The 12,734-nt window shown below is 46.7% G+C and overlaps 1 protein-coding gene across 1 annotated transcript in view; it reads right to left on the bottom strand.

The window, feature by feature from the left end:
- The window catches only part of Nuak1 (NUAK family kinase 1), a 63,807-nt gene that overhangs the window by 24,169 nt on the left and 26,904 nt on the right, over nucleotides 1-12,734 (bottom strand). The window contains exon 2 of the mRNA XM_075954897.1: nucleotides 9,050-9,170. Within this exon, the coding sequence (XP_075811012.1) occupies nucleotides 9,050-9,170 (121 nt within the window). The remainder of the gene's footprint in view (nucleotides 1-9,049; nucleotides 9,171-12,734) is intronic.

The raw sequence follows: 12,734 nt of genomic DNA on the forward strand, positions 1-12,734 counted from the left end.
AAAGGGATGGCTTCTGTGGATTTTAGAATAAAGGCATTTAACTATTGAGCTGTCTCTCCAGCCCAACTGGGAGCATGCCTGCACGCCACACGTCTTCTGATGCATATCCGTATGCACTGTTGGTGGACATGGTTTTACTATGACTCTCCCCCCATGCATCCATTCTTCAGGCGCTGCGCTCAACAGTTTCTCTTCATGGAGTCCATCTCACGGCTGTTTCTGGACACACTTGATCAGCCTGTGAAGTCGCTGTCTGAGCGTTCTGCTATGTGTTAAAGCCACTAAAACAGGACAAGGCCTGGCCTTTGCCTTCGAGGAGCAGTGTCCTACTTGGAAATGGACAGCGCCTACCAAATAATCCATGAGCCAAACTGGATGGCTCATACTTTTAGTATCTAGAGGACCAGAGAGAAGGACCAGTGGTGTAAATCTGAATGAGTCTGAAAAGGTTCCTAGAGAAGAATACGCATGGAACCCAACAGGCCAAAGGACGATGGGTTTGCTTTGATCAGATGCTATCCCTATTGTTTTGGAATCGACTACCCAGACACTTCCCCTCTCTTCTACCCGTGTCTTGCTTCTTCCCAAAAACCAACCTGGATTACTTTCCTTGCTTTTTGTTTATTTCTATTTCGGGGTGGTGTGTGTGTGGTGGGGGGAACAGACTGGTTGTTATAGTAACAGCTGTTCCTTCATATTCAACCTGGATTTTATCAGACATTCACTCTGACAGTCCATGTCCTCCGACTTCTGATTGCCTGGCTTTCACAACTGCGCTAATTAATCACATGGCTTCTAACGATTCCCTTCTGCTGCCCCAGGGTTAATAACACAACTTGTACAGCTTGAGCAAGTGTGCGACATAAAAACAGCATGCTGGCCCGGGAGAAACACCGAGAAGTCAGGTGACCCTGGGATGTTTAACCAACCACTGGCCATTTCTGAACCAAATATATTAGGCCTTTTAGCAGGAGAGTGAAGTGGGGATCAGTTTACAGGATCCTCTGAGTGGTGGCAGATGGTTCTGGAAAACGAAAATTGTCTTCCTGTGGAGATGGAGGAGAGCTTGATTCATGTGGACTCTCCAGGGAGGAAGACTGGTTTGCTGGTTTTAAGGAAAAGGAACAGGGCTTAGTTAGGATGGAATGGCCAGCGTTCTCTCCATGGTTGGTTTGGATTCTATCTGCCCAGGGTACCCCTCACACCAGACAGCGACACTGTTTTTATTGATGTCCTCAAACTGACAGAAGTACTCTCTACTCCCACGGGACTCACTTTGATTAAAGACAAGGAAGATTCTCAAGGAAACCCCTAGCCTGCTTTTTTTGAAATTTCAGAAACAAAAGAATATCTTCTTAAAGGAGCTGGTTCCCACCTAATTAGTCATCATTACAAGATTAATTCTTCAAAAGCGCATGCCCAAAAGCCAAACTGCAAACACCTCAAGGGCTCACAGTCCTGTGATGTCTGGGAGCCCCCGCCGCGAGGGTGAGAAAATTCAGCTGCACTAATAGCTCCCATTGTCAAGGGGGTGGTCAGAGCTGAATCACAGGCGGGCACTTCCCAGTTTGGACAATGGAAGGCTTTCTGGTTCACACGTGTCTTACAATACACCAGCGCTCATTCTGGCTGCTGGCTGGAATGCTGGAGAGAAGCCATACCCAGGCTGGCCACCCGCTGCCAGAGGTAGACTTCGGGGGACCCAGAAGAAAGGAGATGAAAATGTAATGCTTGTGGGGGGGTACAGGTATATTCCTGACTCCCAGGACCCTGGGGAGGGAGGCTCGTAGGGGTTATAGAGATCTGGTCTCAAAAGGTCAAACAACTGGAAAAAAGCAAGGTATGGGTACAGTCTGGGGAAGAGGAGACGCTGAAGGCTCACTAAGAATTTTGTCCCTATGCCAGGGTTACAAATGCTGTGAGAGGGCCCAATAACAAATTCTAGGAGATCAAAGAACAAGGCTAGGATAAAGAAGAGGGGTCTCAAGGGTGCCAGCCTGAACTAGACCCAGCCTCCTGGTGGTGGTGGTGGTGGTGGTGGTGGTGGTGGTGGTGGTGGTGGTGGTGTGTGTGTGGGGGAGGGGGGTAAGAGGACAGCGATGAAGGCAGTAAACTCACTTGTGCAGACATCAGACTGCTATGAACCCCTGCAAAATTAAGTCCAGTTCTCTCGTTCTCCCCTCTGTCTCTCTCTGTAAGATTTCTATTATAAGATATATGCATGTCTAGGTACAGATAGGAGTTTGTGAGTGTGGGTAAGAAGAGGGTAACAGATACCCTGGTGTTGGAGTGACAGACTACGAGCTACCTGATGCAGGTCCTTGGCTGGGAAATACTCCTAACCACTGAACCATGTCTCTATTGCCAAGCAGAGCATCCTAACCAGGGTCTCTGTTTCCATTCCTGGTGCTGTTCAGTGGACAGCCATCGGCATCCAGTGAGGTCGCTACCACAGAGAACAGGTTACTGCATGAGGTGTGTCAGAACTGACGGAGTGGTGGGAAGAAGCATATGAGTCCCCAAACAAACCAACCCGGACAGAAGCCACATAAAAGGCCGCTCTTCGGGGTCCCATGAGCCTTCCTTCCTAAATGCACACTGTGGATGGTCTAAGCAAATGATTAAGCAACCCCGGGTCATCTCAAAAGGCCCTATATTAAACACAATATGGTTTTATTTAGTCTTTAAAAACTTAGCTTCAAGTACAAGTGGCATTATTTGAAACACTAGAAAAAAAATTGAATTCCAGGAAATTCAGGAGGGCGAGGCAAGACAAGCAGGGAGAAACGTTAGTTTTTTTGTTTGTTTTATTTCTAATCTCCGGCCTCTAGAAAAATGACTTGGGTGTAATCAAATGAAAATAATACACTTGAAGGTCAAAGAGCTAATTTAACAGGAAGCTCATTTAAAATGTGGTTGTGCTGCCATGCAGCCGAGGCACTCACCCCTATAGCTAGCAACAAGAAGAGCCCTCGGGGACTCAGGGACAGAGGAGGGCTGTGCACTTGGGTCCAGTCTGCAAGGCTTTCACTGGGAACTTGGGAGGCTGGCAGTGGAGGGTGGATTAAATAAAGACCCAGCAATTTGCCGTGAGTTCGAAAGAGTAAACATAAGCCTAGCACGCTGCTTTGCCAAGTTCAACAAAGGGTTTCATGGGACCCCTGAGGAGGACAGCATCCAAATGGCTTATGAAGTCAACCCAAGGCTAACGGTGTCAACCACTGCTCTTTGGTGACTGTAGCCGGAATGCGCTCTCTGACTCATTGACACAGATGGTTAGAACAACAACAGGTTTCAAGAGGTTATCGTCCTCTTGGTCGCAAGAATCACTCCACATTTCTCAGCCTGACCGACTCAATCAGAAGCCTTGGGGCCGAGGCGCAGACATTTAGCGTCACAAATGCTACAGGAGGGAGTGTCCGTGTGTACCTAATATCCAACAAGGGGCCTGTTTAATATGGTTAATGTTGGGTACTGTGTTGGTACCCAACACCCACACCAATAAGCCTCTGGCATCTCACTTATCTTCAGATATCATATACATAATAATCAGGATAGAGACAGCACGCTGGGTAAAGCGCTTGCCACATAAGCAAGAGGACTAGAGCATCAATTCCCAGAACCGTGTGACAGTCAAATGGGCTGTGTCCCTTCTGGAATCCCAGCACACAAGAGACAGAAATAGGATCTCCCAGAGCAAGACGGCTAAAGAAACAAGCTGTATCAGGGAGGGTTGAGTTCAAGCGAGAGACCCCACCTCAATATACAAGGTGGAGAACATTAAGGAAGACCAATATCAATCTTGGGCCCCTCACACACACATACATTCACACACATATACACTTGCACATACGTGTGCAAATACTAGCACACTCATGCAATACTCCTACACAAATGCAAACGCATACACACATGCATGCATGCTACACATGTGATAAAATAAAAAGACAATACTCCTTAGCATCTATTAACACATACCTAGCGGTTCTATTCATTTTCCATGTAATCCTACAGCTGTACAGAGTATCAAGACATTGTCCCACTGTACAGACAAAGAGCCTGGGCCTCCTAGGGTTTACACAGCCCTAACACCCATTGCTCCCACACTTGTCCAACCAGCACAGTACTTGGAACATAAGAGCTCAACACATTTTTGATGAGCAAAGAGTAACTACACAAATGAATGGTGCAGGATCATCTCTGCCTCTGTGAGGGCTCAAATCAAGACCCATTCCTAAATCAGGACCTGCTTGCCCGTCTTGCCTCTCAAGACCCCTGGATTGTCACACTAGAGCTCACAAAATACGAGGTGCTTCCACCATTAGCAACTGGATTTGTGGGACATAGATTCTTCTTTCTTTTTTTCCTCCTTTCTTCCTTCCTTCCTTTCCTTTTTTTTTTGTTTTTTTTTTGTTTGTTTGTTTTTTGAGATAGGTTTCTCTATATAGCCCTGACTGTCCTGAAACTTACTCTGTAGACCAGGCTGGTCTAAAGAAATATCCCGTTCTGGAAGGGTTTAGCATAATGCTATGTAGCACAGACAGCTTTTATGAAGCATATTTGGGGCTGGGAGATGGCCTACTTGGCAGAGTACTTATCGCACTCTGGTGCTCACGACTCAAACCAAGTAATCAAGAAAGAAACTCTATCAATAATTAGCATCCACCTGTGTTGATTGCCTTGGGGTGGGCTACTCAGTCTAGGGTTAGTAACCCGCCTGGCAGTCAGTTATTCCAGGGTCCCGGAGAGGCACTATCTGTAAGATATGAGCTGAGAGAGAAGAAGGAGGCCATGCTAAGTTTGTCAGAGCCTCCGTTTATTAGAGCCGGGGTACAGCTTATAAAGGGTACACCTGCACATACCCATGGGCATGTACTCATGCACAGCATACACGCACACGCGCGCACGCACACACACACACACACACACACACACACACACACACACGGGTGGGGCGGTGTGGATGGAGAAACAGTTTTGCCATCAACTAGGTAGAAAAACCTGGGAAGAGAATGTTAACAAGGATTCTGGAGATCAGGCTGTCTGAGGGTGGGAGCTTGCCTTCATTACTTTAATGGGCAGGCAGATTGCCCACCATGGGCAGCGCCATTCTTTTTGCTTTGGGTCCTGGACTGTATAAGGGAAGCAAGAGAGCTGAGCACAAGCAGTTGTTCAACCTTGCATTCCCTCTCTTCTCTCAACTATGGGTGTGAGCAGCTAGCTGCTTTAAGTGTCTACCATAATCTCCTGGCAACAATGGAGAGGGAGGTGATAAATAATATGAAAACCTATGTTAATTTGCTTTCTAGAAAGATGGGAGGAACCTTTCACGGAGAGCAACTCCATCCAAGTGCTTTGTGGTAGGAACCCAGAGCTCACTTGAGAACACAAGCTCCTACACCTTCTCAAGGTGTAGGCTCACAAGGCAGCGCAGGAGACTGACGTGCTGATCGAGAGAGGGGCACGTCTGCTTCATTGCTTCCTTTTTTAAGTTTAAAGATAATGTTGTAAACATTCTTACGAAGGAGATTGATCATAGGTAACGAATACCAAAATAAATCTTCCTCTGTGTTACAGGAAACCAGAAATCCCTTTACCTAAGATAAAAGAAATGCAAGGATCACCCACCCCCAGCACATCCCTACACAAAGAGCCGATAAAGAGACGCAATCAGATACGGCCAGGAAAAGTGATATCCAGAACCCCAGAGGGCACCAAAGTGACGGCCCAGACCGCATCTCCCCCAGGACCCCCCTCCCTTTTTGCTTTCAAATGTCATACGAATGTATTCCTGCCAGCTGGGACACTGGAATTCTCAAGCCTTGTGCTGTTCAATAAAGATGCTACTCTCCAGAGGGCTTGTGGATGGGGTTTCCTGGGCTTTCAAAGGGGAAGTGGGGGTGAGACAACCTGCCTTTGATGTCTGAACTCAGCCCTGAAATCAGAACCACAGACAAAATCTGTTTTTATCTTTTCCATTGTAGGAAACCAAGTTGAAAGCTCCTATACTTCCTTTTTTTCCTGCTGTTTTTCCATATTGTCAATTGCCTCCCTGCTGAAAGAATGGAATTCCTTTGAGTAGGAAGCCGGGTCCACCCTGAGATGCTGCCTGCGATTTCTCTTCGCTCCTGATTAGGTTACCCGGGCATCCTCCATTAGAAAGACCACGCCTCTTTTCTTATCCACTTAGCAGTAGAAGCCAGTGGTGGTTTTTCTCCACACAGACTTGACAAATTTGAGGAGAAATCATTTTTCATCAGAGGGTCAACAGGACAGTCCACCCCAGAGTCTGCTTCTGGAAAGACATGCTTGGAAGGAATCAAGTTTCAGATCTAGTTAAACAGCAGCATGCACTCGTGGGCCTGAGGACACACAGCTTAGAAAACACTTGCCCTGTGAGCCGACAGGTGTGGGGTACAGCTGGGGGCCCAGCTCCCTCCTGAAGCCATGCTAGCGATCAGTCCTAGTCACTGAAAGGACTTTACTTCCCATGGGTCTTTAAAGTTATAAAGCAGATTCTTCCAGAATCTTCCAGGAGGGATAGACCATGACCTGTGCAACCTTGGCAGCAGAATATTCGTCTTGGACTTTCCCTTGGGGAGGACAATGGTTTCCTGTCCCCCACTGGTCCTGTCTGGTTCCCAGCTTCCCTGATGCTGACCCAAAGGCAGTTTCTCCAGGGCCGGATGTCAGTTACTGCGGGTGGCCCTCCTAAATAGGAACCCTGAGAAGCCCACGCTGGGTGCATACTCTGATCACACTGTCAGGCCACGCAACTCAGAAACAGCCATGTTCATGTATCACAGGCTCGTCCTAGTCCATACCACACAGGGCAGCGCTTGGGTTTCCATGGTAACGGACCCACGCAGAGCAAACCCCTCAAAAAGTAAATAAATTCACCCTGGCCCACATTCGTGTATCTACCCACTTCCAACATCCATAAACCCCTCCTTCACCAGACAAGTTTAGATTTATTTTTAAAAGTGGTTTTCCTTTTTTTTTCTAACTTTTCCCTCCAAAAAACCTTTAAGGCTCAGCCAGGATGCCCCATATTTGCATGGAGTTTTCAAACACTGCAGCTTCTGTGGTCCCCACTATATGCTGCTTACTTAACTGCATAAATACTTAAAGAAGAAAATACACACACAAACAAACAAACCCTGAGATTGAGAAAAAGCAGAAATGTATTCCCAATGCTAACTTCTAGCAGAGAAGTAACGGGGAGAAAAGATGGAGACAGATGAAGGACAGCCAAAAATCTAGGGATGCCACCTTGCTCCCCTTACCTGATACATTTTTGTGGATCCAAAATGAAAAGGAAGTTCACTTTCTTAAAAAGTTCATTTTTTCTGACTTAACCACATATTTAAAAATAATCTGGGGAGACCAGGGTGACGACAGTACATACTTTTTTAAAATATTTATTTATTTATTATGTATACAATATTCTGTCTGTGTGTATGCCTGCAGGCTGGAAGAGGGCACCAGACCCCATTGCAGATGGTTATGAGCCACCATGTGGTTGCTGGGAATTGAACTCAGGACCTTTGGTAGAGCAGGCAATGATCTTATCCTCTGAGCCATCTCTCCAGCCCGACAGTACATACTTTTAATCTCAGCCTTCAAGGGGCAGAGGCAGGAGGATTTCTATGAGCTTCAGACAAGCTAAGGCTACATAGTGAGATCCTGTCTCAAAATATCAATATACATAACTACATGCTTATATATATTCATATATACATTAAATATATTTAAAATGTATTTTAAATAAAATGCACTTTATTTACATATATGTGTGTATGTGTGTGTATGTATGTGTGTATGTATGTGTGTATGTATGTATGTGTGTATGTATGTATGTATGTGTGTATGTATGTGTGTGTATGTATGTGTGCATGTATGCATGTATGTATGTGTGTATGTATGTGTGTATGTGTGCATGTGTGTGCATGTGTGTATTGTGTATGTGTGTGTATGTATGTGTGTGTGCATGTGTGCATGTGTGTATGTATGTATGTGTGTATGTATGTATATATATGTGTGTATGTGTGTATGTATGTATTAGAAAAACACTGGACTGAATAATTTTAAAAGTAATTTCCCATAAGAAAATTATCAGAATGGAAATCAATAAAGCTCTGTTTATAACAACCAGAAAATCTGGAGTAACAATTATGTTTGGCAAAAGAAATTCGACTCAATAAATTATGGCATGCCCCTAAATGAAATATTACAAAGCCTTGTAAAATGTCTTTATGGGACACAGTGATATAAAATGATAAAAGCCAGTGAGAACAACCTGAGCAGTATAATCTAATAAACAAAAAACTGCATATAGAGAAATGAGTTTTCTTTAAAAAAAAATAGTAAGGAATTATTGGTCCAACTGTGAGTGAGGAGGGAACTACTTCCTGGCTTTGATGCCTGTGTTTCAGTCACTGAGTGTGGAATGTCTTTACAGACTATGAAGAGGAGCTGCTGGTCGTGAGGTTTAGACATTCTATTTCCTCCTGTAAAGGACCAGAGCTAAACCGAAGCTCAGCCTTTTACAAGCTTTTCCCTGCCCTGCGCTTTTATGAACGCCAGCGACAAGCTCCATTGGCACAGCCTCTGAGGCCTTCTTTCTCAGTGCCTCTTCGATCCTCTGCATTCATTTCCAACTCACAGGGGAGGACCTGCAGGACCTCTTCATCCAGATGTGGCCATCAGTTTGCAGAATGACAATGATGTTGACAACGAACCCACTGTTACTGGTCACCAAGCAAGCAGCCTTTTTTTTTCTTAAGCATACTGGCTTTCAATAAGACAGGTTACTTAGCAACAACCAAAGCGAAGGAACCGGGAAGAGGAAAAAAGGCAGTAGCCAGAGATGGTGCGTGCCTCAGATGAGCTGCCCGGCACGTATCTGGCTGCATTCAAGGTAAGCAAGGAAGAGATAGTGCTTGGCTATTTTTATATCATGAAGCCAAACTATTTGGCTCCTGCCCAGAAGGGCAATTACCTCAAAGTCTTGGTTAGTAGTACAGAAGCAGGGGAAAGAATTACTGACCTTCATAAATACCGATGATATGAGGATGGTTGAGAGATGACATGATCTCAATTTCTCGTCTGATGTGAACCATGTCTAGTTCATCCTTAATTTTGTCCTTACGGATGGATTTTATAGCAACCTATAAAGTCAGGAAATGAAATGTTACTCAGAGGGCTAAACAGACGCAAGCCAGCCATTGCTGCGGGGAGGGCTGGGTGGAAAATAAACACAGATGTTAGTTTTTGGCCAAATCGACAACCACACCACAGAGCTCCGGAGCGACCCCCGCCATGCCTTTCCTTTATAACAGCCTGGGGTTTGGGTCTTCTTCATCAAGCAGTGGCTGTTTAACCGGGCATGGCTCATTTATTACAGGACTCTTGATCCTTTGGGGGTAAAGAGGGCCAAAGGTGAGGGACTTTGCAGGCCAAACATAATTATGGAAGGTGAAATTCCAAGCATTCAGTTCACTGTGAAGCTGTAGTGAGGACTTCAAAACAAACAAAATTCACCGTGTGGTCAATCCCATAAAGCTAGTTCACCCTCCAACCCCTCGTTCCAAAGACTGCAACCTAGGCTGTGCCCATACATCTGCTTAGACTGATCAAGCATCCTCCTCCCTTCCAAGGACAGGGTCGATTAAAAAGAACCAGGACAAAGCAAAGGGCATGGCAGCTTCTCTCTGTTAAGCCCCTGTGGATTCCAGAAGTTCCCTGCCAGTGTCTGTGAATCCAAATTTGTAGGGAATGGCCAAGGCCAGCACACAGACCGCTCAAACATATGAAAAGACTTCAGACGGTAACAGGAGTCTAACAAGGAGAAATGCTTTTGCCAATGGATCTGTCTGTTCACTAACAAGTTGACAAAGGTCAGAAACAGGGACCCTACCAACCAAGCCACTGCCACACTATAAGCCTGCTTAGTTCCCAAATGTGCCTTTCCCTGGCCTCCTTTCCTCATAGGCACACATCCTTCCATGCAAAAGGCAGCTAGCCCATCCCACTGGGTAACAAGGCATGGTGTTATGTGCAAAAGAATGAGCCCACATGAGAAGCAGCTACAACTAGCCGCAGCTTGACTATCACAGGGGGGTCCCCAGCCCACCACAGCAACTCCTGCCCAGCCCAGCTCCCACCAACTATAAATAGAAACATTCCTTAATGAAAACACTTCAACCTGAGCCTCATCAAGGACTGGGAGTCATTGCTAATGGGTTTGTTTTCTGCTAGCCTCCTGGAAAGCTGGTTGAGATGGCACAGCAACCCCTGATAATTCTCCTTGTACCCAACCCCTCTCTAGGCTCTGCACTTTGACAGCACTCCACCTTCACAGCCATGGATAAGGGACACAGCCATGGATAAGGGACACAGCCGTGGATAAAGGCCACAGCCATGGATAAGGGACACAGCCATGGATAAGGGCCATGGCCATGGATAAGGGCTACGGCCGTGGATATGGTCTACAGCCGTGGACAAGGGCTACAGTCATGGCTCCAGTCCTCAACCCCCATACTTGGCACATGCTAGACCTGAACAGACATTCCAGCCCAGGCAGATATCAGAGAGAAAGAAAAAGCAAAGGAGAGTTTAGACCCCCAGCCTAAAAAGCGGTGGTGAAATCGGGGCCCGTGAAGAGCACCAGCAGTTAAAAGTGCTTTGCAGCAAAGCCTGGGGACAGGAATTCAAGACCTGTAACCCAAGTTTTGAGAGGAAGGGAGGGAGGCACAAGTCAAATACTGCGGCTCCTGTCTGTCAGCCCAGTACACCTCTGGTGACAGGGGAGTGAACGCAATGAGAATCACCTGCCGGAAAGGCCACAGTCGCCTTGCCTGGAGCACACAGTGCAGCAGGAGAAGCAAGACAGCCGCCTTAGAGAACACAGTGGATGGTGAAAAGTGTCTCCGGAGAAGTAAAGTTGTCTCTGACCATCACATGATTGTGATGCACATGATGTGTGCAGGCACACACGTACACACACACATGCACACATGTGCACAAGCACACAGCACACAGGTGCCCATACACACATGCACACTCACACACACGTGTGTGTGCACGCATACAAACACAGACTAAGTAAATGAACAAGCAAAACTTTTTCTTTAAAGAGGGCACACACGCTAAATGATGCTGCCTATACTTGCACATGAAAGATGATCTCTGGTCTCTCTGACATCCTGTCTCTGTGGGCAATCAAGAATGGTACAGGTGTAACACAGGAGATGCACAGCTGGGGATCCAATGGAGGCACCACTCCCCTTAGATCCTGGGTAGACCGTGGGTCTGGTTAAATAAAACAGCACAGAGATGAATGTGCCTTCGAACTTCAAGGCCCCTTGTAACCACAGTGCCAGCCCAGAGTTGCACAGGTCCTCTTGATGGCCCCATTCAGTGTGCAGCGAGAAAAGTCTCCTCTGCTTACGTCAGATGGAAAACCATCATAGGGAAGCTTTCTCTGGCTGAGTGAGGCTTGTATCCTGGGAGCTGATTCCTGGATGAAACAGACAGTGAATACACACAGGCCCTGGAGAATGTGGGTGGCTGCTGGACCAATTTCTACATTCCTTCCAAGACTAAAGATGGGCCAAGGACAGAAACTACCCCTCTGGCTGTGCAGCAAGCTGAGCTTGGCCTCAAGGAAGCTCTATTGTCAAATCACAACTGCAGTACATTCCTACATGTTCCAGGGTCAGAGAAGTAAGGACATTCTAATGCATAAGAAAATGAGCCCTCTGTCTACTCCCTGCAAGGGTCCAACGACAGGCCAGAGGTCTCACGGTGCCTCTGCCAAGGCAAGGCTTCCAGCTGGGCATGGAGGAAAAGGGTCCATATTCTAATCAAGCCCTACTCAGAGCTGCAGAAACTCAAAGGGCTCCACACTGCTAAAAACCAGGGTGACTGTCCCTGCAACCGAAGCTTCTTTGCGACTGCAGAGCCCCTTCCACTGAAAATGTCGAATGGGGTGGTGGGAAGTCGGGGGAAACAAAAGCTAGAAACCAATGAAAGCAGCCGAGGCAGATGCTGGGTCCCATGTGGAGATGGTCCCTTCCACAGTCAGCCAGCCAGTTAACGGCAAACCAAGAAAACAGTCCCAGCGATCCTATGAGTCAGTGTTCAGTGAGCATCTAACACACAAGATGGGCTGTGTGTGCTGTGGATCTTGGCATCCCTCTCCTGCTGGCTTCTGCTTTGTGCCATCCCCCTCCAACTGGCACGGCCACATCGCTCATCTATACCCATCCCACTCCGTCTTTTATTTAACAACTGAGTCCTCTACTTTTCTTGTTTTCTGCACACTAGGCCTCTCTGTGTAGGACCAAGACAAGCAAAAGGGAGAGAGACCCATAATCACAACCCCTTCGTGGGTATTTGCCTCAAGAAGGTGACGGATAAACTGAGCAAATGCCTCAGATATTACGGGGGTAAATGTTAGAAGCGTGGCTTGGTGGCCTGGCTGAAGCCATCCTCTAGCTGTGTGAACTGGAACAGGTTGTAGAACCTCCCCATACCCCAGTTTTCTCTCCATATATGAGGAACTAACAGAATCTGTTTCCTGGGCCCACAAACTCTGCATGTGAGATGCTTGTGATATGCTTGGGCTGGCTACTGCTCAGGAAATGTTGGTCACTTTTACTCAGTGTCCCATAGGTAGACCCTTCCTTTCATCCTCAAAGCAAACTTGAATTCCTCCTGGTTTCTCAAGA

Source organism: Microtus pennsylvanicus, chromosome 20 (genome assembly GCF_037038515.1).
Source record: "Microtus pennsylvanicus isolate mMicPen1 chromosome 20, mMicPen1.hap1, whole genome shotgun sequence".
In the NCBI taxonomy this organism is placed as follows: Eukaryota; Metazoa; Chordata; class Mammalia; order Rodentia; family Cricetidae; genus Microtus; species Microtus pennsylvanicus.